General features: G+C 50.6%; 1 protein-coding gene across 5 annotated transcripts in view; it reads left to right on the top strand.

The window, feature by feature from the left end:
• Nucleotides 1-245: 245 nt before the first annotated feature.
• Nucleotides 246-25,859, top strand: part of gramd1a (GRAM domain containing 1A) — a 41,820-nt gene continuing 16,206 nt past the window's right edge. For 2 of the 5 annotated variants that reach the window (XM_038307658.1, XM_038307656.1), the window contains exons 1-11: nt 1,118-1,531; nt 4,697-5,469; nt 17,346-17,562; nt 17,912-17,932; nt 18,032-18,116; nt 19,729-19,832; nt 21,297-21,392; nt 21,549-21,629; nt 22,121-22,239; nt 22,430-22,733; nt 23,969-24,125. In XM_038307658.1, coding sequence (XP_038163586.1) covers nt 5,057-5,469; nt 17,346-17,562; nt 17,912-17,932; nt 18,032-18,116; nt 19,729-19,832; nt 21,297-21,392; nt 21,549-21,629; nt 22,121-22,239; nt 22,430-22,733; nt 23,969-24,125 — 1,597 coding nt within the window. In that variant the 5' untranslated portion in view covers nt 1,118-1,531; nt 4,697-5,056. Of the gene's footprint in view, nt 371-1,117; nt 1,532-4,696; nt 5,470-13,260; nt 13,559-17,345; nt 17,563-17,911; nt 17,933-18,031; nt 18,117-19,728; nt 19,833-21,296; nt 21,393-21,548; nt 21,630-22,120; nt 22,240-22,429; nt 22,734-23,968; nt 24,126-25,859 lie in introns of those variants that run through there. The other 3 variants (XM_038307657.1, XM_038307659.1, XM_038307660.1) reach the window with 3 other exon arrangements.

Below are 25,859 nucleotides of genomic sequence, written 5' to 3'. Positions count from 1 at the left end.
TTGTTTTATTCATAATGAGTGAAGCAGAGTATTTAACAGCTTCATCCTGGGCTCTGATTTAGAGCTGGACTCAAACCAAATAAACAGAACTACCTCTCTGAAACTAAAAACATCCTAAACGATATAAATATGTGTTTCAAACTGATACAAAGTAACGCCTCCTCCTCTTATACAAAATTACATCAATGATCTCTGCATATTGACGTGTGCATTATTGACATTACACGGAGTGACGTGTCTTTATTTTCAGCTGCAGCCAAGGTGACCTACCTTCAGCTCCGTCAGCTGTTTATATCCAGCTGAAGACATCTGATCTCCTTCTGGTGGGAATCTGTGGGATCAGATGAAGCAATGCAGCAGCAGGAAGCAGGTGGGTCTTTACTTTGCTTCACACACTTAACCCTGAGGATCAGCAGAGTCTTTCATCGCGATTACAGGAAGTTTTGCGCTGAAAAGCTTTTCAATAAACGCATAAATCAGGTTTTGTTCACAGACTGAGAGGAAATCAATGCCTGCTGCACAGACGCTGATTGGACGCTAGATGTCGCCAAAGCTCTGTTGATTAACAGGAGCTGAACCTTTTCTACCTTAAAAATCAACTCGAATGTAAAGAAATATAATTTATCTGCTCATTGTGGCTTTGATGTGGACGAGAAAAAAATTATAAAGGCAAAATATAAGTTTTTGAAACACTGTGTTTGGAGCCAAACACGTTTCCTTTCTTAAATACTCAGATAGTTTATGTTTTACCGCTAATTTGCCGCTAATTTGAAGCTGATCTGAAGTTAATTTGAAGCTGATTTGAAGCTGATCTGAAGCTGCTGTCTGTATTTTTGCGTGAAATAACCCCCCCTTCCTCTCCCCACATCCTCGGTACAGTTATTTTCCCGGAATGTACCAAAAAGTTTTGCGGGGGGGGGGGGGTTCAATTTATTTCCCCCGAAGGTTTAGTCCATTTTTGTGAATAATTATCATTTTTATCCGTTGATTATCTAAAATATTACTTTCTAGTATAATTCTGGGTGAGATATTTGGTCATCCCCCCCCCGGCTGGATTCAAGCAGTGTCAGGTTCGGTCCGGTTCGGTCGGGTTCGTCCCCCCCACTCTCTTGGTTCGGTCCGGTTAACTGACTTGGTTCTTTTTCACTTTCCGATCAAAGCGCGTTTGTTGGCTTCTGTAAAGCGGCCCGTTCGGCTCCAGCCAGGCGGAGCTCGGTGTCTGACCCTCCGCAGCGGATCGCGTGTTTCTGGGAGGTGGAGATGGAAGCTGCCGGTCCTGCTGGAAGCTGAACCCGGCTGCTGGTCGGGGTTTGGGGCCTTCGGGGTCCGCGGGGAGCCGCCGCTAGCCGGCTAGGAGCCATTAGCAGCTGCTCCTCCTGCTGCTCCTCCTGCTCCTCCTCATCCTCCCGCTGAGAATGTTGATGTGTTCCTGTGAGAAAGTGGATTTCAGCATCGCCTCCCGGACCGTGACCCGGCTGGTTTTCGAGGCCGAACAGGACGGTGGAACCGCAGGAACCTCTTCCAATGGGAGGTAAGAACTTCAGGCTGGAGCGGAAAGTTCCAGGTTCTGGTCCCTGGGTCTCCTGGTTCTGGTCCTCATCAGACCCGGTTAGATCTTCAGGATGTGGATCAGTGAGGATCAGCTGGAAACATGTCAGCTTTCATCCTCAGCTGCAGTGGAAGGAGAGTAGAAGCAGCTAAAGATAGAAAAACAGAAACAGATCGGCTGCACAAGAAGTTTCCAGATTCAAAGAAAATATGCAAAGTTTGGAGAATTAGCTAAATATTTACATGCAGACGGAGAAAAGGAGGAAATGTTAATAAATCTGGTGGTTCTGAAGTGTTTGAGCTGCTGAGAGGAAGGAAGGAAGGAAGGATGGAAGGAAGGATAGATGGAAGGAAGGATAGATAGATGGAAGGATGGATGGAAGGATGGATGGAAGGATGGAAGGAAGGATAGATAGATGGAAGGAAGGAAGGATGGATGGAAGGAAGGATGGATAGAAGGAAGGAAGGAAGGAAGGATGGATGGGTGGAGGATGGATGGAAGGATGGAAGGAAGGAAGGATGGATGAAAGGAAGGATGGAAGGATGGATGGAAGGAAGGAAGGATGGAAGGAAGGAAGTATGGAAGGAAGGAAGTATGGATAGATGGAAGGAAGGATGGATGGAAGGAAAGAAGGAAGGGTGGATGGAAGGATGGAAGGGAGGAAGGATGGATGGAAGGAAGGATGGATAGATGGAAGGAAAGAAGGAAGGATGGATGGATGGAAGGAAGGAAGTATGGATAGATGGAAGGAAGGATGGGTGGAAGGAAGGAAGGAAGGATGGAAGAGAGGATGGAAGAGAGGAAGGAAGGAAGGAAGGATGGAAGGAAGGAAGGAAGGAAGGATGGATGGATGGAAGGAAGGATGGAAGAGAGGATGGAAGAGAGGAAGGAAGGAAGGAAGGAAGGAAGGATGGATGGAAGGAAGGAAGGAAGGATGAATGGAAGGGAGGAAGGAAGGAAGGAAGGATGAATGGATGGATGGAAGGAGGGAAGGATGGATGGAAGGGAGGAAGGAAGGAAGGATGGATGGATGGAAGGAGGGAAGGATGGATGGAAGGAGGGAAGGATGGAAGGAGGGAAGGATGGATGGAAGGAGGGAAGGATGGAAGGAGGGAAGGATGGATGGAAGGGAGGATGAATGGATGGATGGATGGAAGGAAGGATGGAAGGAGGGAAGGATGGATGGAAGGGAGGATGAATGGATGGATGGATGGAAGGAAGGATGGATAGATGGAAGGATGGATGGAAGGGAGGAAGGAAGGAAGGGAGGATGGAAGGATGAATGGATGGATGGATCTGTGTCTACGCTGCTTTGTGCCCCTCTGGTGTCTGTCAGTAGAGACCTTCTGGGGTCAGATGATCAGATCGTCCTCCTGATGCCACCGATCAGAAAATCATCAGATGTTCTCCCAGATCGGCTCCTTAGAAAAGCTGATCCTGAGTTAACGCTTAATTTAGGATAATTAAATAAAAAATACAGTCGATTATTTCTAATTATCGAGTCCAGAGATCAGGAGCCGCCTCCAGCAGGACCAGAGTCCATTTCACCTCTGCTCTGCTGGGGGAAAATAAAACTCAAGTTTTAAAGTTTATTTTTTTAACCAAACTGTTTTAGTTTAGATTTTAAAGGAAAAGTCGGTCAGCAGGAATAATCAATGGATCATTATTGATACCTAAACTAATATGTTCGCAGTGATTTAATGCATTTAGCGTTAATCAGTAAAATAATGTTTTCATCACGATCACTGAGTCTGGGAGCGGCCATTTTTGCCCAAATATAGTAGCCCCTCCCTCCTGCCATCTTCCAGCAGTGACGTCACGGTGCGGTAAGCCTAGCGCCATTCTCCCCGCTTTCCAAGCTAAATCAATGGGAACTACTAGACACATCTGCAATCAACAACAATTATTGAAGATTTCCAGAGGACTTCACCATTGAAATTCACCAGAGCTATAGTGAAACTGACAATGCCCACGTGCATGGCAGCTGGATGCTGGAATACATCGGGTAAAAGTGAAAAAAAACACGCTGATCATTTATTGAATCATTTCAGATTTAAAGAACTTTCAGACGTTTGGATTCTGAGTTTGACCAAACTTTTCCTTTTAACGCCGAGGTTAGCAGAACTTTGACCCAAAGCTGGAGGTTCTGACAGCTGGAGAAACTAAGCGGGTGGATGGAGTGATGAGTGGCCTGTGCCAGCAACAGGTTGGGGAGGGGCAGCATTGTGTAGAGCGAACTCTGCTTCATCCAGAACTTCCTCTGGCTTCTCACTAGAACAGGTGGTGATGGAGAAACGGGCCGGTTTCTCGTACCCAGAACCGAGGGTCCGGAACCGTCTGCTGGTACCAGAACAGATCCATGGAGGGTAACGTCTGCCGGTCTGAAATGGTCCCAGCAGCCAGAACCAGAACAGAACCTTGGAATGGTCCTTCTCTCTCCGGATCAGTTCTGACTGATCCAGATCTTTTGGGTCATTGTGGAGCTGCGGTCTCTCCGGTCGGTTTCAGGCGAACATGCCTGGTGTTTGTTGGGTCAGGGCCATGAGCGCCGCTGAGGTCACGGCGGCGTCTAAACATCAAAGCCACAATGACGTCCAGCCGGAGGGTTCTGATTAAAACGGGTTGAACGGTTCCTCTGTGACGGCTTCATTTCTGGATGTTTGATGGTTTTATCCACCAGCAGCTCTCGGGTGGGCGGGGCGCGGCGTGGAACCAAACACCATGAGGCTCCTGGTTTCCTCTCAGACTGGAAAACATCAGAATCTTTTCCTGAGGGATTTTAATTTCCCTGATTTGAGCAGGAAAAATAATTTGCCTTCATCCTATTGGCTGATCGTCTGCTTTTCCTGCTCAAATAAACTCATTTTAATTTATTTTTCTGTTTTTGATGAATTCTGTTTGTTTTTATTCTTCCTCTCGGTCTAAAGTTTAAATAAAGTTTTAATGTTTGATAAGATCCTGATTAGCAGAAAGCTTTGATTAAAAAGCAGAACCGGAGCAGCAGACGAGGCGCTCCGCTCTGAATGGGGCGTATTGATCAGGTCTGCAGCATAACGGCCTCTAATCAACATGGCCGTCACATGATGGCGGCGGGGGGAGGCGCAGAAGGAGAACCGTCACCCAGCCTCTGCTCTCTCCACTCCTCAGGTAGACTTTGATCGCTTTCTGCCTTCAGCTCCTCCAAACGGGTCGGATGGCGCAGAGACGCTCCTGAAGTTCTGACCCGCGCTGCGGGAGGAAAGGACTGCGTTCTGGGAGCGATGCTGAGGCAGATGGCGGCTGGAGGGATGTTCTGATCCAGAGAGCGTCGTTCTGCCGGGTCCGCTGTGACGGAACCTCTGCCTCGTTCTTCTGCTCTGTGCTTCTGGCCGCCAAACCGTTTCAGCCTGACAGGAAATGCGGCCCAACGGATCGGCGCCGGCAGGTTGCTCTCTGCTTTCATCAGAAGCAGCGTCGCCATGACTGAATCGGACCCGGCGGCTCGTTAGGGACTCAGAGAGCCAGAAGATGACCACGTCCTCCCGGGTCAGAACCCAGAGCGCCACTCTGACCCAGCCCATCCCGGTACCGACCCTGACCGTCCTGCCGCCGTCCTCGGACACGGAGTCCTGGTCCCGCTCCCCCAGCCCCGGGCCGCCGCGCTCCGGCCCGCTCAGCCAGTCCCACCGCAGCCGGACCAGAACCAAGAGGAGGCAGGAGGAACCGGCCCAAACTCCGACGTTTGATGTGGAGTCTGTGCAGAGGGGCCCGGCCCGGCGGCGCCGCCACGCCCCCTCAGAGAGGCAGAGGGAGGACAGTCCTTCCCAGGTCCTGCTCCTGCCGCCGGCCCGGTCCTGGTCCCGGAGCCCCTCCCCCAGCCGGCGGTCCCGCTGGTCCCTCAGGAGCCTGCTGAGCAGAGACTCGGACCTGGACAGCTGCAGGTTAGTGTTCCAGATCCGTCCTGGCGGTTCTGAGCCCGCAGCAGAACTCCAGCATGCGGACGGTTCTGTCGCCGCCACATTCGGGTCAGAACAGATTAAAGGAGCCGTTCTGCTGCGGGTCCAGAACAGAGCGGACCTTTGGTGGCTGTCAGAACCCTGATAAAGGTCACCTGACCTGGTTCTGATGTCAGACAAAGCGGCGCGGTTCTGGTTCTGGTTCTGACCGACCGGCTGGATGAACCGCAGCGACCCGAGCCGCCGGTTCTGGATCCAGTTGGACGGATGGTGGGATTCTGGCAGCGCAGCAGAAAGGTTATGTAAACATAGAGAGGAGAATCTGGAGGCGGGTCTTCCTGGGACTGATGACATCATCTGCAGCCAATGGGAGAGGATCTGGGTCTGATGATGTCATGTGGGTCCAATCAGGTGGGGCGGAGTGGACGCTGTTGAGGGATGACCCAGTTCAGCTGCAGGGAGCATGTTAATGAGGTCCAATCAGAACCAGGAGGTCCAATTAGAACCAGGAGGTCCAATTAGAACCAGGAGGTCCAGCCAGAACCAGGAGGTCCAATTAGAACCAGGAGGTCCAATTAGAACCAGGAGGTCCAGCCAGAACCAGGAGGTCCAATTAGAACCAGGAGGTCCAATTAGAACCAGGAGGTCCAGCCAGAACCAGGAGGTCCAATTAGAACCAGGAGGTCCAGCCAGAACCAGGAGGTCCAATTAGAACCAGGAGGTCCAGCCAGAACCAGGAGGTCCAATTAGAACCAGGAGGTCCAATTAGAACCAGGAGGTCCAGCCAGAACCAGGAGGTCCAATTAGAACCAGGAGGTCCAATTAGAACCAGGAGGTCCAATTAGAACCAGGAGGTCCAATTAGAACCAGGAGGTCCAGTCAGAACCAGGAGGTCCAGCCAGAACCAGGAGGTCCAATTAGAACCAGGAGGTCCAATTAGAACCAGGAGGTCCAGCCAGAACCAGGAGGTCCAGCCAGAACCAGGAGGTCCAATTAGAACCAGGAGGTCCAATTAGAACCAGGAGGTCCAATTAGAACCAGGAGGTCCAGCCAGAACCAGGAGGTCCAATTAGAACCAGGAGGTCCAATTAGAACCAGGAGGTCCAATTAGAACCAGGAGGTCCAGTCAGAACCAGGAGGTCCAGCCAGAACCAGGAGGTCCAATTAGAACCAGGAGGTCCAATTAGAACCAGGAGGTCCAGTCAGAACCAGGAGGTCCAGCCAGAACCAGGAGGTCCAATTAGAACCAGGAGGTCCAATTAGAACCAGGAGGTCCAATTAGAACCAGGAGGTCCAGTCAGAACCAGGAGGTCCAGCCAGAACCAGGAGGTCCAATTAGAACCAGGAGGTCCAATTAGAACCAGGAGGTCCAGTCAGAACCAGGAGGTCCAGCCAGAACCAGGAGGTCCAATTAGAACCAGGAGGTCCAGCCAGAACCAGGAGGTCCAATTAGAACCAGGAGGTCCAATTAGAACCAGGAGGTCCAGCCAGAACCAGGAGGTCCAGCCAGAACCAGGAGGTCCAATTAGAACCAGGAGGTCCAGCCAGAACCAGGAGGTCCAATTAGAACCAGGAGGTCCAATTAGAACCAGGAGGTCCAATTAGAACCAGGAGGTCCAGTCAGAACCAGGAGGTCCAGCCAGAACCAGGAGGTCCAATTAGAACCAGGAGGTCCAGCCAGAACCAGGAGGTCCAATTAGAACCAGGAGGTCCAGCCAGAACCAGGAGGTCCAGCCAGAACCAAGGAGGTCCAATTAGAACCAGGAGGTCCAATTAGAACCAGGAGGTCCAGCCAGAACCAGGAGGTCCAATTAGAACCAGGAGGTCCAATTAGAACCGGGAGGTCCAGTCAGAACCAGGAGGTCCAATTAGAACCAGGAGGTCCAGCCAGAACCAGGAGGTCCAATTAGAACCAGGAGGTCCAGCCAGAACCAGGAGGTCCAATTAGAACCAGGAGGTCCAATTAGAACCAGGAGGTCCAGCCAGAACCAGGAGGTCCAATTAGAACCAGGAGGTCCAGCCAGAACCAGGAGGTCCAGCCAGAACCAGGAGGTCCAATTAGAACCAGGAGGTCCAATTAGAACCAGGAGGTCCAGCCAGAACCAGGAGGTCCAATTAGAACCAGGAGGTCCAATTAGAACCAGGAGGTCCAGTCAGAACCAGGAGGTCCAGTCAGAACCAGGAGGTCCAATTAGAACCAGGAGGTCCAATTAGAACCAGGAGGTCCAATTAGAACCAGGAGGTCCAGTCAGAACCAGGAGGTCCAGCCAGAACCAGGAGGTCCAATTAGAACCAGGAGGTCCAATTAGAACCAGGAGGTCCAGTCAGAACCAGGAGGTCCAGCCAGAACCAGGAGGTCCAATTAGAACCAGGAGGTCCAGCCAGAACCAGGAGGTCCAATTAGAACCAGGAGGTCCAGCCAGAACCAGGAGGTCCAGCCAGAACCAGGAGGTCCAATTAGAACCAGGAGGTCCAATTAGAACCAGGAGGTCCAGCCAGAACCAGGAGGTCCAATTAGAACCAGGAGGTCCAGCCAGAACCAGGAGGTCCAATTAGAACCAGGAGGTCCAATTAGAACCAGGAGGTCCAGTCAGAACCAGGAGGTCCAGCCAGAACCAGGAGGTCCAATTAGAACCAGGAGGTCCAGCCAGAACCAGGAGGTCCAATTAGAACCAGGAGGTCCAGCCAGAACCAGGAGGTCCAGCCAGAACCAAGGAGGTCCAATTAGAACCAGGAGGTCCAATTAGAACCAGGAGGTCCAGCCAGAACCAGGAGGTCCAATTAGAACCAGGAGGTCCAATTAGAACCGGGAGGTCCAGTCAGAACCAGGAGGTCCAATTAGAACCAGGAGGTCCAGCCAGAACCAGGAGGTCCAATTAGAACCAGGAGGTCCAGCCAGAACCAGGAGGTCCAATTAGAACCAGGAGGTCCAATTAGAACCAGGAGGTCCAGCCAGAACCAAGGAGGTCCAATTAGAACCAGGAGGTCCAATTAGAACCAGGAGGTCCAGCCAGAACCAGGAGGTCCAGCCAGAACCAGGAGGTCCAATTAGAACCAGGAGGTCCAATTAGAACCAGGAGGTCCAGCCAGAACCAGGAGGTCCAATTAGAACCAGGAGGTCCAATTAGAACCAGGAGGTCCAGTCAGAACCAGGAGGTCCAGTCAGAACCAGGAGGTCCAATTAGAACCAGGAGGTCCAATTAGAACCAGGAGGTCCAGCCAGAACCAGGAGGTCCAATTAGAACCAGGAGGTCCAATTAGAACCAGGAGGTCCAGCCAGAACCAGGAGGTCCAATTAGAACCAGGAGGTCCAATTAGAACCAGGAGGTCCAGTCAGAACCAGGAGGTCCAGCCAGAACCATGAGGTCCAATTAGAACCAGGAGGTCCAGCCAGAACCAGGAGGTCCAATTAGAACCAGGAGGTCCAGCCAGAACCAGGAGGTCCAATTAGAACCAGGAGGTCCAATTAGAACCAGGAGATCCATTTAGAACCAGGAGGTCCAGCCAGAACCAGGAGGTCCAGTCAGAACCAGGAGGTCCAATTAGAACCAGGAGGTCCAATTAGAACCAGGAGGTCCAATTAGAACCAGGAGGTCCATTTAGAACCAGGAGGTCCAGTCAGAACCAGGAGGAAGTCCAGTCAGAACCAGGAGGTCCAATTAGAACCAGGAGGTCCAATTAGAACCAGGAGGTCCAGCCAGAACCAGGAGGTCCAATTAGAACCAGGAGGTCCAATTAGAACCAGGAGGTCCAGCCAGAACCAGGAGGTCCAATCAGAACCAGGAGGTCCAATTAGAACCAGGAGGTCCAGCCAGAACCAGGAGGTCCAATTAGAACCAGGAGGTCCAATTAGAACCAGGAGGTCCAGCCAGAACCAGGAGGTCCAATTAGAACCAGGAGGTCCAATTAGAACCAGGAGGTCCAATTAGAACCAGGAGGTCCAGCCAGAACCAGGAGGTCCAATTAGAACCAGGAGGTCCAATTAGAACCAGGAGGTCCAATTAGAACCAGGAGGTCCAGTCAGAACCAGGAGGTCCAGCCAGAACCAGGAGGTCCAATTAGAACCAGGAGGTCCAATTAGAACCAGGAGGTCCAGTCAGAACCAGGAGGTCCAGCCAGAACCATGAGGTCCAATTAGAACCAGGAGGTCCAGCCAGAACCAGGAGGTCCAATTAGAACCAGGAGGTCCAGCCAGAACCAGGAGGTCCAGCCAGAACCAGGAGGTCCAATTAGAACCAGGAGGTCCAATTAGAACCAGGAGATCCATTTAGAACCAGGAGGTCCAGCCAGAACCAGGAGGTCCAGTCAGAACCAGGAGGTCCAGCCAGAACCAGGAGGTCCAATTAGAACCAGGAGGTCCAATTAGAACCAGGAGGTCCATTTAGAACCAGGAGGTCCAGTCAGAACCAGGAGGAAGTCCAGTCAGAACCAGGAGGTCCAATTAGAACCAGGAGGTCCAATTAGAACCAGGAGGTCCAGCCAGAACCAGGAGGTCCAATTAGAACCAGGAGGTCCAATTAGAACCAGGAGGTCCAGCCAGAACCAGGAGGTCCAATTAGAACCAGGAGGTCCAATTAGAACCAGGAGGTCCAGCCAGAACCAGGAGGTCCAATTAGAACCAGGAGGTCCAATTAGAACCAGGAGGTCCAGCCAGAACCAGGAGGTCCAATTAGAACCAGGAGGTCCAATTAGAACCAGGAGGTCCAGCCAGAACCAGGAGGTCCAATTAGAACCAGGAGGTCCAGCCAGAACCAGGAGGTCCAATTAGAACCAGGAGGTCCAATTAGAACCAGGAGGTCCAATTAGAACCAGGAGGTCCAGCCAGAACCAGGAGGTCCAATTAGAACCAGGAGGTCCAATTAGAACCAGGAGGTCCAGCCAGAACCAGGAGGTCCAATTAGAACCAGGAGGTCCAATTAGAACCAGGAGGTCCAGTCAGAACCAGGAGGTCCAGCCAGAACCAGGAGGTCCAATTAGAACCAGGAGGTCCAGCCAGAACCAGGAGGTCCAATTAGAACCAGGAGGTCCAGCCAGAACCAGGAGGTCCAATTAGAACCAGGAGGTCCAATTAGAACCAGGAGGTCCAGCCAGAACCAGGAGGTCCAATTAGAACCAGGAGGTCCAATTAGAACCAGGAGGTCCAGCCAGAACCAGGAGGTCCAATTAGAACCAGGAGGTCCAATTAGAACCAGGAGGTCCAGCCAGAACCAGGAGGTCCAATTAGAACCAGGAGGTCCAATTAGAACCAGGAGGTCCAGTCAGAACCAGGAGGTCCAGCCAGAACCAGGAGGTCCAATTAGAACCAGGAGGTCCAGCCAGAACCAGGAGGTCCAATTAGAACCAGGAGGTCCAGCCAGAACCAGGAGGTCCAGCCAGAACCAGGAGGTCCAATTAGAACCAGGAGGTCCAGCCAGAACCAGGAGGTCCAGCCAGAACCAGGAGGTCCAATTTAGAACCAGGAGGTCCAATTAGAACCAGGAGGTCCAATTAGAACCAGGAGGTCCAGCCAGAACCAGGAGGTCCAATTAGAACCAGGAGGTCCAATTAGAACCAGGAGGTCCAATTAGAACCAGGAGGTCCAGCCAGAACCAGGAGGTCCAATTAGAACCAGGAGGTCCAATTAGAACCAGGAGGTCCAGCCAGAACCAGGAGGTCCAGCCAGAACCAGGAGGTCCAATTAGAACCAGGAGGTCCAGCCAGAAGCAGGAGGTCCAATTAGAACCAGGAGGTCCAATTAGAACCAGGAGGTCCAGCCAGAACCAGGAGGTCCAATTAGAACCAGGAGGTCCAATTAGAACCAGGAGGTCCAGCCAGAACCAGGAGGTCCAATTAGAACCAGGAGGTCCAATTAGAACCAGGAGGTCCAGCCAGAACCAGGAGGTCCAATTAGAACCAGGAGGTCCAATTAGAACCAGGAGGTCCAGTCAGAACCAGGAGGTCCAGCCAGAACCATGAGGTCCAGCCAGAACCATGAGGTCCAATTAGAACCAGGAGGTCCAGCCAGAACCAGGAGGTCCAGCCAGAACCAGGAGGTCCAATTAGAACCAGGAGGTCCAATTAGAACCAGGAGGTCCAGGCAGAACCAGGAGGTCCAGCCAGAACCAGGAGGTCCAATTAGAACCAGGAGGTCCAGTCAGAACCAGGAGGTCCAGCCAGAACCAGGAGGTCCAATTAGAACCAGGAGGTCCAATTAGAACCAGGAGGTCCAGTCAGAACCAGGAGGTCCAGCCAGAACCATGAGGTCCAATTAGAACCAGGAGGTCCAGCCAGAACCAGGAGGTCCAATTAGAACCAGGAGGTCCAGCCAGAACCAGGAGGTCCAGCCAGAACCAGGAGGTCCAATTAGAACCAGGAGGTCCAGTCAGAACCAGGAGGTCCAATTAGAACCAGGAGGTCCAGTCAGAACCAGGAGGTCCAGCCAGAACCAGGAGGTCCAATTAGAACCAGGAGGTCCAGCCAGAACCAGGAGGTCCAGCCAGAACCAGGAGGTCCAGGCAGAACCAGGAGGTCCAATTAGAACCAGGAGATCCATTTAGAACCAGGAGGTCCAGCCAGAACCAGGAGGTCCAGTCAGAACCAGGAGGTCCAATTAGAACCAGGAGGTCCAATTAGAACCAGGAGGTCCAATTAGAACCAGGAGGTCCAGCCAGAACCAGGAGGTCCAATTAGAACCAGGAGGTCCAATTAGAACCAGGAGGTCCAGCCAGAACCAGGAGGTCCAATTAGAACCAGGAGGTCCAGCCAGAACCAGGAGGTCCAGCCAGAACCAGGAGGTCCAATTAGAACCAGGAGGTCCAGTCAGAACCAGGAGGTCCAGCCAGAACCAGGAGGTCCAATTAGAACCAGGAGGTCCAGCCAGAACCAGGAGGTCCAATTAGAACCAGGAGGTCCAGCCAGAACCAGGAGGTCCAGCCAGAACCAGGAGGTCCAATTAGAACCAGGAGGTCCAATTAGAACCAGGAGGTCCAGCCAGAACCAGGAGGTCCAATTAGAACCAGGAGGTCAATTTAGAACCAGGAGGTCCAGTCAGAACCAGGAGGAAGTCCAGTCAGAACCAGGAGGTCCAGCCAGAACCAGGAGGTCCAATTAGAACCAGGAGGTCAATTTAGAACCAGGAGGTCCAGTCAGAACCAGGAGGAAGTCCAGTCAGAACCAGGAGGTCCAATTAGAACCCTGCAGGTCTGTTTGGGTCGGGTTCTGCTCATTCAGCTGCTGAGCAGATCCAGGACTAGAAAGATGGTTTAGAGCAAAGATGGCCGCCGCATGTTCAGCCAGAGTGAAACTAAACATGAAGCTGTGGGTTTGTGTGTCACTGACCCGTCAGAACCAGAACCAGGCTGATGTTTTGGATGTGTAGCTCTGGGAAGTCAGACTGGGCAGTAAGAGAAGAACCGGACCTCTAAGAGGTTCCTCTGGTTCTGACCATAATCAGTAGAACCTTCCTGTGACCCGGTTGGACCCGGTGAAGGTTCTGCTGAGCTGTGGGGGCTGCAGCAGGTGGAACCGGGCCTGACTGGCACCACTGGATCGGTGTCACTTGTTTCTGCACATAGATCTATGTTTCTAGACGCTCCAGATCTTTCATGGTTTGCTGCTTTTGAGCCTAGAACAGCAGATTATGGATGAGGACTGGATTAGGATGTAATCCAGGTTCTGGGCTCTAATCCGGGTCCTCTGGATGATGAAGGATCCATGTTCTGTCCTCCAGCCTCAGTCTGCGCTGTCATCCTTATCAGAGCAGACAGCCTCGCTCCTCCTCCTCCTCCTCCTCCTGCTCCCCCCCCCCCCCCTGCAGAGGGATTAGGGGTAGCCTCGGACTCTGCAGCCCGTTAGCGGCTCTCGGTTCGGTTCTGGGTCCCTCCGGTACCTCGGCGCTGCGGCGCGCCTTCGGCCACCATGAGCGGCTGAGATCCGACCGCGGGACGGCGGCGCTTCCCGATCCGAGGCAGAGTGACTGAAGCCCGGCCGAGCAGCGGACCTTCCTCCGCCCCCTCCCCGGATCAGCGCCGCGCTGCGGAGATAAAGGCGGCGGCTCGGTTAGCGGCTACCGGCTGGATCCTGATGACATGTTTGAGTGAGTGAAGCTGCTCAGCGCGGGAATCAAGCCAATCCCGCAGATTACAGCCAGACGCTCGGATAGCGGAGCTGAACGATGTGATTCAGCTGCAGCGGCAGCGGGGCCCCTAGCATCGGCGGCGGGGCCCCTAGCAGCGGCAGCACCGGCTGGACTTTGCCCTGCATGGTGGCCCTTTGGACTGTGGTCAGAATGACAGCTGCTGATCAGCAGATTAGCTCAGAGATAATTTAATGTGATAAACCTGAATGGTTCTGATTCAGACTCGGTGGTTCTGGTGCCCAGCCTGATCTTCTGACGGACCTCTAACTGGTTCTGCTGGTTGGTTAGGCACTGGTTTCCAGCAGGAAGGAGCGTTTCCCCTCTCATGCTGTGCACTGCTGGTCAGCTGGCTTCAGGCTTTCAGAGCCATTTCTGATCATTGCTGAGCCGCCGTAGCTAACGGCTAACCGGAGGACGTCCAGGTTCCTCCCAGAAAAACTATTTTATTCAGCAGTAAAAATCTAAAGATTTTTTTTTCTCCAGTAGGAAAAAAAGTCCAACATTTAGAGATAATTTGATTTAAAAGACCAAAACGATCCTGTTACAATAAAGAGCTAAATAATAACTTTGGTTAGTATTTTTAAAAGCAGAGCGACAAGGTCAACTTCTCCCGGCCACTAAGGGGCGCACCTGCTCTCGCCTGCTTATTTGTTCTTACTTACTTGCCTGATCTACTCATGCTAATGCTAACCATAGCTGTTCTGATCTACTCATGCTAATGCTAACCATAGCCATCCTGATCTACTCATGCTAATGCTAACCATAGCGTTCTGATTTACTCATGCTAATGCTAACCATAGCCATCCTGATCTACTCATGCTAATGCTAACCATAGCGTTCTGATCTGCTCATGCTAATGCTAACCATAGCGTTCTGATCTACTCATGCTAATGCTAACCATAGCTGTTCTGGTCTACTCATGCTAATGCTAACCATAGCCGTCCTGATCTACTCATGCTAATGCTAACCATAGCGTCCTTATCTACTCATGCTAATGCTAACCATAGCGTCCTTATCTACTCATGCTAATGCTAACTGCTAACCATAGCCGTCCTGATCTACTCATGCTAATGCTAACCATAGCGTCCTTATCTACTCATGCTAATGCTAACTGCTAACCATAGCCGTCCTGATCTACTCATGCTAATGCTAACCATAGCTGTCTTGCACCATCAGCTCATTCGGGTTGCATCGATTTTATTTTTTTAAAAAGACCTAAATTACTTTTTTTCCTTTCCTAAAGTAGTAAACTTACTAAACTATAATGTCTTAAAGGTCAATAATGTATTTCGTGATCCTTTCTGTTTTATCCTCTGCTCCTGATCTGCACAGGAAATGGGATGCTACGCTACTTCCAGGAGCTAACTTTGGATTTAAACATAAAGCTAGTCTTTTATGTTTTCCTTTCATGTTAACATTATGCTATAAAGTGCTTAATCTACAGAAACAACTAGAATGCAGATAAACATGGTTTAACCAGATTTACTGCTCTGATCGTTTCCCATGATGACGTCAGAGAAGCTTTTTAACAGAGAAATTGGAAAAAGCAGCAAAATCGTCTCAGAAAAATCATGAAACATTTTTTAAAGATATTAGCATTTTTTAGAGAGTTAAAGATAGAAATAAGTAATTTTAGAGCCATAATTACATTATTTACGGCGACATGGATGAATGCCTGTTGGCGCAGCAGGGATCGCGCTTGCGGGGCAGGACGGATAGCGGCAGCCATAGTAGCTCCATCGCTCCAACGTTCTCCTCGTTTCCCATTTGAACTTGAATCTGAGAAGGAAAGGGGTTGCCGGCTCCATGGTGGAGCTACGAGGGTCTGGAAACGCCTGGACCCTTCCATGATGACCTCGACATCATAACCAGGAGGAATGTTTTATTTTTAAAATATTCATTGTTTGGCTGAAAATGAAGCTTTGACCTTTCCTCTCCTGGCTTTTGACCTCTCCTGGTGTTCCTGACATCGTCTCCCTCTGGAAATTTCCTCTGCTACCTTCCTCCATATTTATTTCTCCAAGTGTTAAAATGGGAATCTTGCTCTGAGCTCCAGCTGAAGAGCTTCTCTTCCTCCCGGCAGCAAAGCAGGGTTCCCAAAGGGGGGCTGGGGACCCGCTGAGGGCCCACAGGCAGCAGGCGGGCGGTCTGAGATGGTTTCCACAAGAATTATGACGCGAACCATGAGGTGAACGTCGACGTGCCGTCATTTAAAAGCAATCCGTAACATGAGGAGATCAGCCGGTCGGTCAGAACCAGAACGTTTTTTTATCTACGACTTCATCCAAATATTCAATATTTTTCAGTCAACTAAAAATAATGGTTTAATATAATGAATTAAAAATAAAAATAAAATAATCATACTTCTAAATGTCCACAACAAATTCATGTGTCTAAGTAAACAGTGAAGGCCTTAGAAGATGATGATGATGATGATGATGATGATGATGGAGAGGATGAGGAGGAGGAGGAGGAGGAGGATGATGATGATGACGATGATGAGGAGGATGATGATGATGGAGATGATAATGATGATGGAGAGGATGATGATGATGATGATGATGATGATGGAGATGATGAGGATGATGAAGGAGAGGATGATGATGATGATGAGGATGATGATGATGATGGAGATGATGAGGAGGAGGATGATGATGATGGAGATGATAATGATGATGGAGAGGATGATGATGATGATGATGATGATGATGATGATGGAGATGATGAGGATGATGAAGGAGAGGATGATGATGATGATGAGGATGATGATGATGATGGAGATGATGAGGAGGAGGATGATGATGACGATGATGAGGAGGAGGAGGATGATGATGATGGAGATGATGATGATGATGGAGAGGATGATGATGATGATGATGATGGAGATGATGATGATGATGGAGAGGATGATGATGATGAGGATGGAGATGATGATGATGATGGAGATGATGATGATGATGATGATGATGGAGAGGATGATGATGATGATGGAGAGGATGATGATGATGGAGATGATGATGATGATGGAGATGATGATGATGATGATGGAGAGGATGATGATGAGGATGGAGATGATGATGATGATGGAGATGATGATGATGATGGAGATGATGGAGATGATGATGATGATGATGATGATGGAGAGGATGATGATGATGATGATGGAGAGGATGATGATGATGATGAGGATGATGGAGAGGATGATGATGATGATGATGATGGAGAGGATGATGATGATGATGGAGAGGATGATGATGGAGATGATGATGATGGAGATGATGATGATGATGGAGAGGATGGAGATGATGATGATGGAGATGATGATGATGGAGAGGAGGATGATGATGGAGAGGATGATGATGATGATGATGATGACCCTGCTGGTTCTTCTGAGCCTTTAATGTAGAAAAGAAAATCCTTTATTGTTCCTCAATGGGGAAATAACTGATCCAGAACCGGGTCTGGGTTGCTGCCCTTCATGGGGGGAAGCAGAACCGGACCGCTGACACCGAATGGACCTGTTCATCCAGAACCTCCCAGTGACTCTAACTGGTTTGGTTTACGTCTCTGGGAGATCTTTACTGGTCTCTGATCAGGCCGGTCCCGGTAGAATCAGTACTGGATCTGTCGGTGGTTCTGGTTCTGGTTCTGCTCCTCCATCCTGGGACCTCTGTTCCTCGGCGTTTGGCCTGAAATGTCCCGTCTGATCTTCTCTGATGGCGTTCCCTCTGTTCGCTGTCTCCAGTACGGCCAGTAACTCTCCACGCAGCACCCCCGGCAGCTCCCCCTCCTTACGCCGGAGGGTCCTGGGGGGGGGCAAAGCCAGCGAGGGCGAAGGAGGAGCAGAGAAGAGCGGGGGAGGGGGAGGAGGTTCTGACAGCCCGCTGCCCTCCGTGCCCTCCGCCTCCTCCCTGTCCTCCGCCTACCCGCTGGCGTCCCGCCACTTCAGCCGCAATGCCAAGGTGAGAGGGGGGTTCTGTTTCCTGCTCTGTAATTGACCGAGCAGGATGATGATGTCATCATCCTGCTCTGTAATTGACCGAGCAGGATGATGATGTCATCATCCTGCTCTGTAATTGACCGAGCAGGATGATGATGTCATCAGGCAGCAGACAGAGGAGAGATGAAGATGCTTCTGATGCTCACATGATACCAAGCCGTCAGCGGCGGCCGGCGAGCTGTAGGAGCACCGGCCGCCGCTGACGGGTCGGTATGATGTGACCGCCAGAAGCTGAACGTCTCCCGTTTCCATGGTAACCTGCCCTTATCTGCTTTCTTGGCTAAATGACCTTTTGTTGTTTCTCTTTGCAGAAAATGCAGAGCTGGTACAATGTGAGTATTAATAACCGCCTCAACTTTGGCTCCGCCTCCGCTTTGGCTCCGCCTCCGCCGAGGTTCCTGCCTCTCACTGCTTCTCCGTGTCTCTGCCAGGTTCTCAGTCCCACCTACAAACAGCGCAACGAGGACTTCCGCAAAATCTTCAAGAAGCTTCCAGACACCGAGCGGCTTATAGTGGGTGAGTTTGAGAACACGCACCGGGTTCTACGGCCTGGTTCTATGGCTGGGTTCTACATTCTGGTTCTATGGCTGGGTTCTTATATCGGGTTCTACGGCCCTGCACCTTGGTTCCACGTTCCGGTTCTGCAGGCAGCTTAAGAGGAGCAGAGTTGATCCGTGAGGCCAGGCTGCTGCCTCCCTGCAGAGCTTGTTGGGGAGGAAACATCTAACAACCATCATTCTATGCTGTTCTAGAGCTATGATTACAGAGATACCACGCTGCCCGCACCCAGTCCCTCTGACTCTGATGGTTTGATTCTATTCCACTCAGTTTATTTCTATAGCTCCAATTCACATCATGTCATCTCAGGTCACTTTATAGATCCGTATCAACCAGATCATCGAGTCAGATTGATTCAAAGTTTTCTATCTAAGGAAAACCAGCTGATTGCATCGACTCATTGACTCTTCAGCAATCCCTCACACTAAGCACGCTTGTAGCGACAGTGGAGAGGAAAAACTCCCTTTGAACAGGAAGAAACCTCCAGCAGAACCAGGCTCAGTGTTAGCGGCCATCTGCCGAGGCCCACTGGGGTTCAAGGAGACAGAAGCAGACATAGAAAAAGAAGCATAGATACAAAAGGCAACTGTCAACCAGCTCCACAGGCGACCCCGTCCAGGAAACACACAGCCAGGCAGACGAGCTCCGAGCCAGCTCCCATGTCAGAGGATGAAGAGAGCACATCCAGTTAGTCACAGTCAGAGAAACAGGACTACACTGGAAAACAGGCCAAGCTCCAACATCTAGAAACAAAGGTGTTGATGGCAGCAGCCTCCTGAGAGGAGCTGGTTCACTCATCAGAACCGGTGCAAAGTGGAGCGGCTCTAGAAACCTTCATTACCTCTAGATGGTCGTAGAAGCGGCGTATGCTGATGGCAGGTGGAGCAGGTGGAGGCCCACAGCCCTGATGGAGGTCTAGCTGTGGAGCAACCAGGAAGGTTCCGGTCAGAGAGGGGGAGGAGTTTTTTTATTTATTTATTTTTTTTATTTAACCTTTATTTTACCAGGAAGTCCCTGAGATAAAATCTCTTTTTCGAGGGAGACCTGGCCAAGGGGCGGCAGTACAATAAGACACATAAAAACAACATAATAAAATCAAAAGTTTGGATCTTAGGTTAGAAGGTTGAGGTTCTGGAACCTGAATCGGTGACCTTAGAGCGACCCAAGGAGCCAGGATCAACCGCTGGGTCCATCCTGCTCTCCTCTGGTCTGTTTTCCTGCAGAACCTGTGAAACTGGAGCCGATCGGCGCCGTCAGCGCAGCGCTGGTCCCAGCAGGAGCTCCTGGGATGTTTGTTTCCCACAGATAGACTAAACTCTGCTGGGAGGCCAAACACTGAGATGTTTGCCTGGAGGAGCAGCGGCGTGCTGACGGGTCTGGGTCGTCATCCGTTACCCTGATGCTCCCTGCTGGTTGGCCCTAAAACCGGCTGGATTATCTGCTTCCTGTTGACCTCGCAGCTGCAGCTCCTCCTCTGCTCTGCGTCTGAGCGGCTGCAGGGATGGAGCTCTGCGATAAACCCTCTGATCCTCTGCAGCTGAGCCGCTCTCTTTTCTTCTTCCTTTTACAGACTACTCCTGCGCTCTGCAGAAGGACATCCTGCTTCAGGGACGCCTCTATCTGTCAGAGAACTGGCTCTGCTTCTACAGCAACATCTTCCGCTGGGAAACCACAGTAGGTCACCGTGGGAGCTGCTCGCCCACAGGGACACAGTCACCTTTATCTGTCCGCTGCCGATCATTTCTGACTCATTCCTGCAGCCCAACCTTTAAGGCTTCAAACCCTCCGTCCTTCCGTCCTTCAACGCAAATACGATCCAGAAATAACCAAACATTTCTTAAATATTTAGCCTTAATTTGAGCTGATCTGCCACTGCAGATCATGTTACTCTTATGTTACTCTTAAAGTAAGATAATTAGAAAATATACACTTAAAATAAGACATGGAAGTTGTTTTTTAATAAAATTTAAATGATCTTGTTCTAATGTCAAAGTGACTTGATTTAGATTTAAAGGTTTTGCAGTATGAGGACCAGACCTTGGTCCCCACTAGAGCAGTCGGTCGCCATGGAGACTCAGGGACTCCAGCTGCAGGCGGTGAGGAACATGTGAGAACTTCACTGCAAGAATGGAAATCTAAAAAAATCGATTTTAAGAAGTGGATTTCTGAGCAGAAAAGGCAAACAGTTTCCTCAGAATCATAAAACACTAAACCTGATTATGGGAAGGATGTGAGCTTGACTAGATCATCCAACCCCGGCCGCCGCAGACGGGGGTAACGTTGGCCCCGCCAGACGGGGGTAACGTTGGCCCCGGCCGGCCGCCGCAGACGGGGGTAACGTTGGCCCCGGCCGGCCGCCGCAGACGGGGGTAACGTTGGCCCCGACCGCCGCAGAAGGGCTAATGTTAGCCCCGGCCGCCCGCCGCAGACGGGGGTAACGTTGGCCCCGACCGCCGCAGAAGGGCTAACGTTAGCCCCGGCCGCCGCAGACGGGGGTAACGTTGGCCCCGACCACCGCAGAAGGGCTAACGTTAGCCCCGCCCGCCGCAGACGGGGGTAACGTTGGCCCCGCCCGCCGCAGACGGGCTAACGTTAGCCCTGGCTGCCGTTACCCTCCGAGCTGTGCTGGTTGCTGCGGTCCTCTCTACATCAGAACTTTTTTAAATTCCTCATTAAATCAGTAAATGTTCCGTTTAGTGAAGCTTAAAGTTTAATCTTCTCGCCTCAAATGATCTTAAACTTCCTTTTATTGAAGAACAGCAACAGAAAGAAAACTTTTAACTTAATCCTCTGAGCTCTGTGAGCGCTAACCTGGAAGCTGCTGCTGCTGCAGTGCATGCTGGGACAGCTGTCAGTCTGGAGGACGGACAGGTCTGCTCTGATGCATGCTGGGTAAAGAGGGAGGGGCCAGAACAACATCTGGAGACTGTGTCCGTTCTCCGTCTGCTGTTCTAGTGAATTGGAACAGTACTAGGGCTGAGGCTGATGGCGTTTCACGAGGACGCACAAGTACACAGATTGAGAAAAGGTGTGAGTTTGGGTTCAGGTTGGGGTTACTGTCAGGCAGAGAAAGGGTTAAAATGGTCCTCACACATATAGGAAGAGCAGAGTGTTTAATGTTTCTGGGTCTCTGCTCAGATCACCATCCAGCTCAAAGACGTGACGTCGATGACCAAGGAGAAGACGGCCAAGCTCATCCCCAACGCCATCCAGATCAACACTGAGAACGAGAAGGTATCCTTGGTTCTGACCCGGCTGGTTCCGGCTGGTTGTGACCCGGTTCTGACCCGGCTGGTTCTGACCCGGCTGGTTCTGACTCGGCTGGTTCTGACCCTGTCGTCTGCAGACAGGCTCTGTTCTCACGTCTCTCTCCTCTCCTCTCTGCCGCAGCATTTCTTCACGTCATTCGGGGCGAGGGAGCGCAGCTTCATGATGATTTTCCGCCTGTGGCAGAACGCGCTGCTGGACAAGGTGAGCCCCCCTCCCCCACCTGTTACTGCAGCAGGAAGGAGCTGTGCAGCCAGAACCAGCGGCCCAAAAAGACGGGTTAGATCGCTGTCAGGAAGTAAACCGGAGGGCGGAGAGTTTTACATGTTACCATGACGACAGCATCCGAGCTTGGTTCTGATCCCAGAGGAGGTTCAGGTCGTTTCCATCTGTTCCTCACTGATTGAGCAAGTTAGCGTCTGAGTTATCGGAGCAGAAACAGGCGGAGATCAGAACCAGCTGGAGGTTCTGATGGGAGGATCCAGACGGCCTGAAACGGGCTGCAGCGATGGGATCCTCCAGCTCAGAACCAGCCGCTGCTGATTGGATGTGATGTTCTTGATGGGTCGTTGGTTCTGATCCATCACGGTTTGCTGCTCAGAAAACCTTCCTGAATAGAAGCTGGATGTGTTCTAGTCCCTCAGCAGGAGGTTCTGGTTCTCCTGGTCTGGTTTCATTTCTGTGTTTGTCTCCAGTCTCTGTCCCCCAAAGAGCTGTGGCACATCGTGCACCAGTGTTACGGCACCGAGCTGGGCCTGACCAGCGAAGACGACGACTACGTCTCCCCCATCAGCGAGCACATGAACGGCCTGCTGTGAGTGACTCAGGCTAAGCATGGTGGGGGGCAGCTGTGCTGGAGGGGAACCTGTTCCTCTCCTGCCAGCCGCCGTTCCTCAAAAGCACAGCGTGTTCTGCAGCATTTCTATGCAAATATTTGGGTCAGGGCAGAAGTTTGCATAGAGGAACCCAGTTCTACCGTCTGACTGCTTCTCTTCCTGTTGCAGACCTGGAGACGAGTCGGTGTCTGTCACTGACCTGTTGGACCTGAGCACCGTGTCGGCCCCGTCTGCCGGCAGCTCCCCCCCTTCTGCCTCGGTCCACTGCGGGCTGACCAGCCCGGCGTCGGCCCCCGCCCTCAGCGGGACCTTCCTGCCCTCCTCTGCTTCCTGTCCGCCCATAGAGGTGCCCTCCTCTTCAGGAAGCAGGCTGGGCTCCGAGCCGCTGGAGCCCAGCCCCCCCAGCTCCCACGGCTCGCTGCCCACCATCAGCCCCTCCGTCAGCGCCTCGGTCTCTGCAGCTGCATCCTTCGTGAGTATCCTCAGCATCCATCGGCGTAAAGACGGGAAACTGCTGCCAGTTACTCTGTTAGAGGAGGAGGAGCCGTTAGCTGCTGACGGTTCGATAAAAGAACAAACGGTTTAACTCCTCCTAACTCTTTCCAGGAATTTCAGTTTAAAGATCTTTTTTAAGTTCGATGTTTATTCTGATCTTCTGCAGCTTCCTGTTTTCTAGCTAAACAAAGACTTCTGGAAGTCAAATTTCTATGATCAAATTAAAATATAGAATCTCTTGGGTTTGTTTTCTCCTAAAGACGTTGCTTTTCCATGTGACATCACACCAAAAGGGTTTATCTAATTAATTTTGTCTTTCTACAAACTCTAACAGTTTTTTTCTGAATCTTGAGTGAAAAAAATGTTTTTTTGCTCCATTCATCCAATTTTCTGAAATCTTAGGAAAAAACTGCAAAATATATTAGATATAAGCAGATAGATATAAACTGACGGCTCTGTGGAGATAGAAACAGAGATTTAACCCAGTTTAATGTCATTTAAAATGTTTTTATTTAGATAAAAAATCATTTATTTAAGGGTAAATGTAGCGAGTGATGAAACATGTTACCTAAACCAAGCGACCCAAATACCGTAAAGATGATCACTGGATCAACCATGAACTCAATTTTGCTAACATAATGAAAATGGATCTATGCTAATGTATTGAAATCAAAGTGACGCCAACAAGAAACATGTATAAGCTACGCTAACTATGCTAAAATGTTCAGCTGTTTCTCAATTCACTAGAACGCGAATACAGACCCGTGTTCTCGCCAAGTCTGTTCTAGACTAGAACACAGGAAAGTCTGGACTCGGGGAGAACGGGACACGCAGCATAAATCTGGGTCAATTGGACCAGAAGCGTACTGATGACATCACCACATTCAAAGCTAGTCTGGAGCTGCATTTCTCCTCCTCTTATTAATCGTCTCTAGATAATAATAAATTATGACTTTTTCTTTTAGTGGAGGAATAATAATGAACACAGTCAGATAAACACAAATCTAATGAACATTTTGTCAAATAAACCAAAAAAAACGTCCATCAGAGCCAGCAGTACGTCACACACGGCTATGCAGAGAGAGGGCTGCTGCAGACGGGCTGACGTCGGCCCCGGCCGCCGCAGACGGACCTGTTAAGGCGCAGAGAGGAAAACCTCTTCAGGTTTATTCTGTGGACGCATTCAGAGCTCTGATCCTCTGTCTCTATCAGACCCTAGACGAAGGAGGGGACAGTCAGTCCGAGTCGGCCAATCCTATGCCGCCGCCGCCAGCAGCTGCCAGTCTGGGAAACCTCTCCTCATTGGACATCACCAACGACGAAGAGCTGCCCACTGACCCCAGCAACTCGTCCGACACGCAGGAGGAGAGTAAGTATCTGTGGGAGAGGATGATGATGGTGTTTAATCCTGTATCTTCATCAGTAAATAAATAGATGATAAAACCGTTCATTTGTTGGAGGCGTTGGTGAGAACCCGCCGCTCAGACCTGCTCCTCATCGCTGCTCTGATGGGTCTAAAGCTGCCTTCATTGTCACGTCTTTATTGGAGGTCGGCCTGGAGGCTCCAGGGAGTCCATGTTCCCTTAGATAAGAAAATCTTGCATCTGTCAGACGCTAAAGTCCTCGTCTGCACTTACGGTTCCAGTACAACCATCAGACTGCAGAGTTTCTATGTCTGAAGAGCAGCTGCAGCAGGTTTCAGACTGAAGGAATGAAGACGGGTCGTTAATCAGAACGGAGCGACTGCTGGACGCTGCAGCTCAGCGCCTGCAGCGGACTCCTGCTGACTAACGCCGTCTCTATGGACCTAAAGTCGTAGGGAAGTCATTTAAATGTCAAATCAAACATGAACATAAATGTTCTCTTTATCAGACCAGATTGTCCCAAAATTTAGAACGTTTGTGTTTTTTCCTCCGTCATCTTCTGCAGGCCAGTTAGTTCTACGTCAGCCTGAACACCTAAATTCAGCCAATCATATATCAGCGGTCATCTGTCAATCAAATGTTTCCGGTCATACCATCTTGATTCATATGTCGCAGCTAATATACGCAACGGTTGAAATCACATTCACTTTATTCTCTCGTGTAAAGTCGTGAACCACTGAGGAGAATTCAGAGATGCGACGTTGGAACGGCGGCTTCCCTCCGACTTTATTATCAACCAATGCTTGAAGGCCGATGATGCAGACCCACGCCCGCCGCTCAGAGCCGCTCAGAACGCACCAGACTTCCTGCTCTCAGGGAAGAAAAAAGCCTCAACCTCAGAACCGTTTAAAGAGCTACGCTCAGTTCAAGGTCATCATGTAAAAAACAGCTTTGTTAGGCTCAGAGTTCATGCAGAACATGATGAGTCTGAAGTTAATGAGTCATAGAAGCAGAATGACTCCTTGTTTCTAAAGATTCACCTTAATTAAGCTTTAATCCTGGTTTAACCGGCTGATTGGACTTTAAACGCTCCCTCTCTGCGTCGCTGCTGCTTTTCCCCGTTTTTCCAAACTCAGCAGTGATGGTTTGGTTCTGCCTGGATGAACCGGGCCTAAAGGTCGACCCGAGGAGAGCCGCTGATTAACCCGACACCTGGTCTGCTGAACTTATCAGGGAAGCCGGGTTTGGTGCAGATGGGGAAATATCTGGAAGCTGTTGAGGAAAGTTCTGGACCTTTTCCACGGTGAGCCGGCCGTCAGAGTAGAACCGGACCTGGGATCAGAACCTGCTATAAATACTCTGGAGACATTTGGTTCTGCTTCAGAACCGGATGTTTTTCCATGGCCCTCAGAGCCACGCGTTTACGTCACTGACCATCCCCCCCTCCCACTGGGAGCCTGGAACTGGCACCAGTCTGTGACCTTCATGGTTTAACCGAGTCGGTACCAAACATGATTTATTCTACGCTGCAAAAGACCAGAAATAAACTCTAGTTTCTTAGATTTGCATCCAGTTTTATCACCAGAAGTCTGCTTCAGAATCAGAGAATGTTTAACTGGATGATCAATGATTTCTCAAGATTAAAGCTTCTTTAACGTGTCGCCATGGAGACATTTCATCTATCAGTGGGTTTTGCTAACATGCTAACCATCTAGAGAGACAGGAAGCATGTGGCTCAT

This window comes from Cyprinodon tularosa, unplaced genomic scaffold (assembly GCF_016077235.1).
Source record: "Cyprinodon tularosa strain WSP-4 unplaced genomic scaffold, ASM1607723v1 ctg618, whole genome shotgun sequence".
NCBI classification, from domain to species: Eukaryota; Metazoa; Chordata; class Actinopteri; order Cyprinodontiformes; family Cyprinodontidae; genus Cyprinodon; species Cyprinodon tularosa.
Note: the sequence above shows the minus strand (reverse complement) of the source record. Positions and strands in the feature narration are given on the sequence as shown.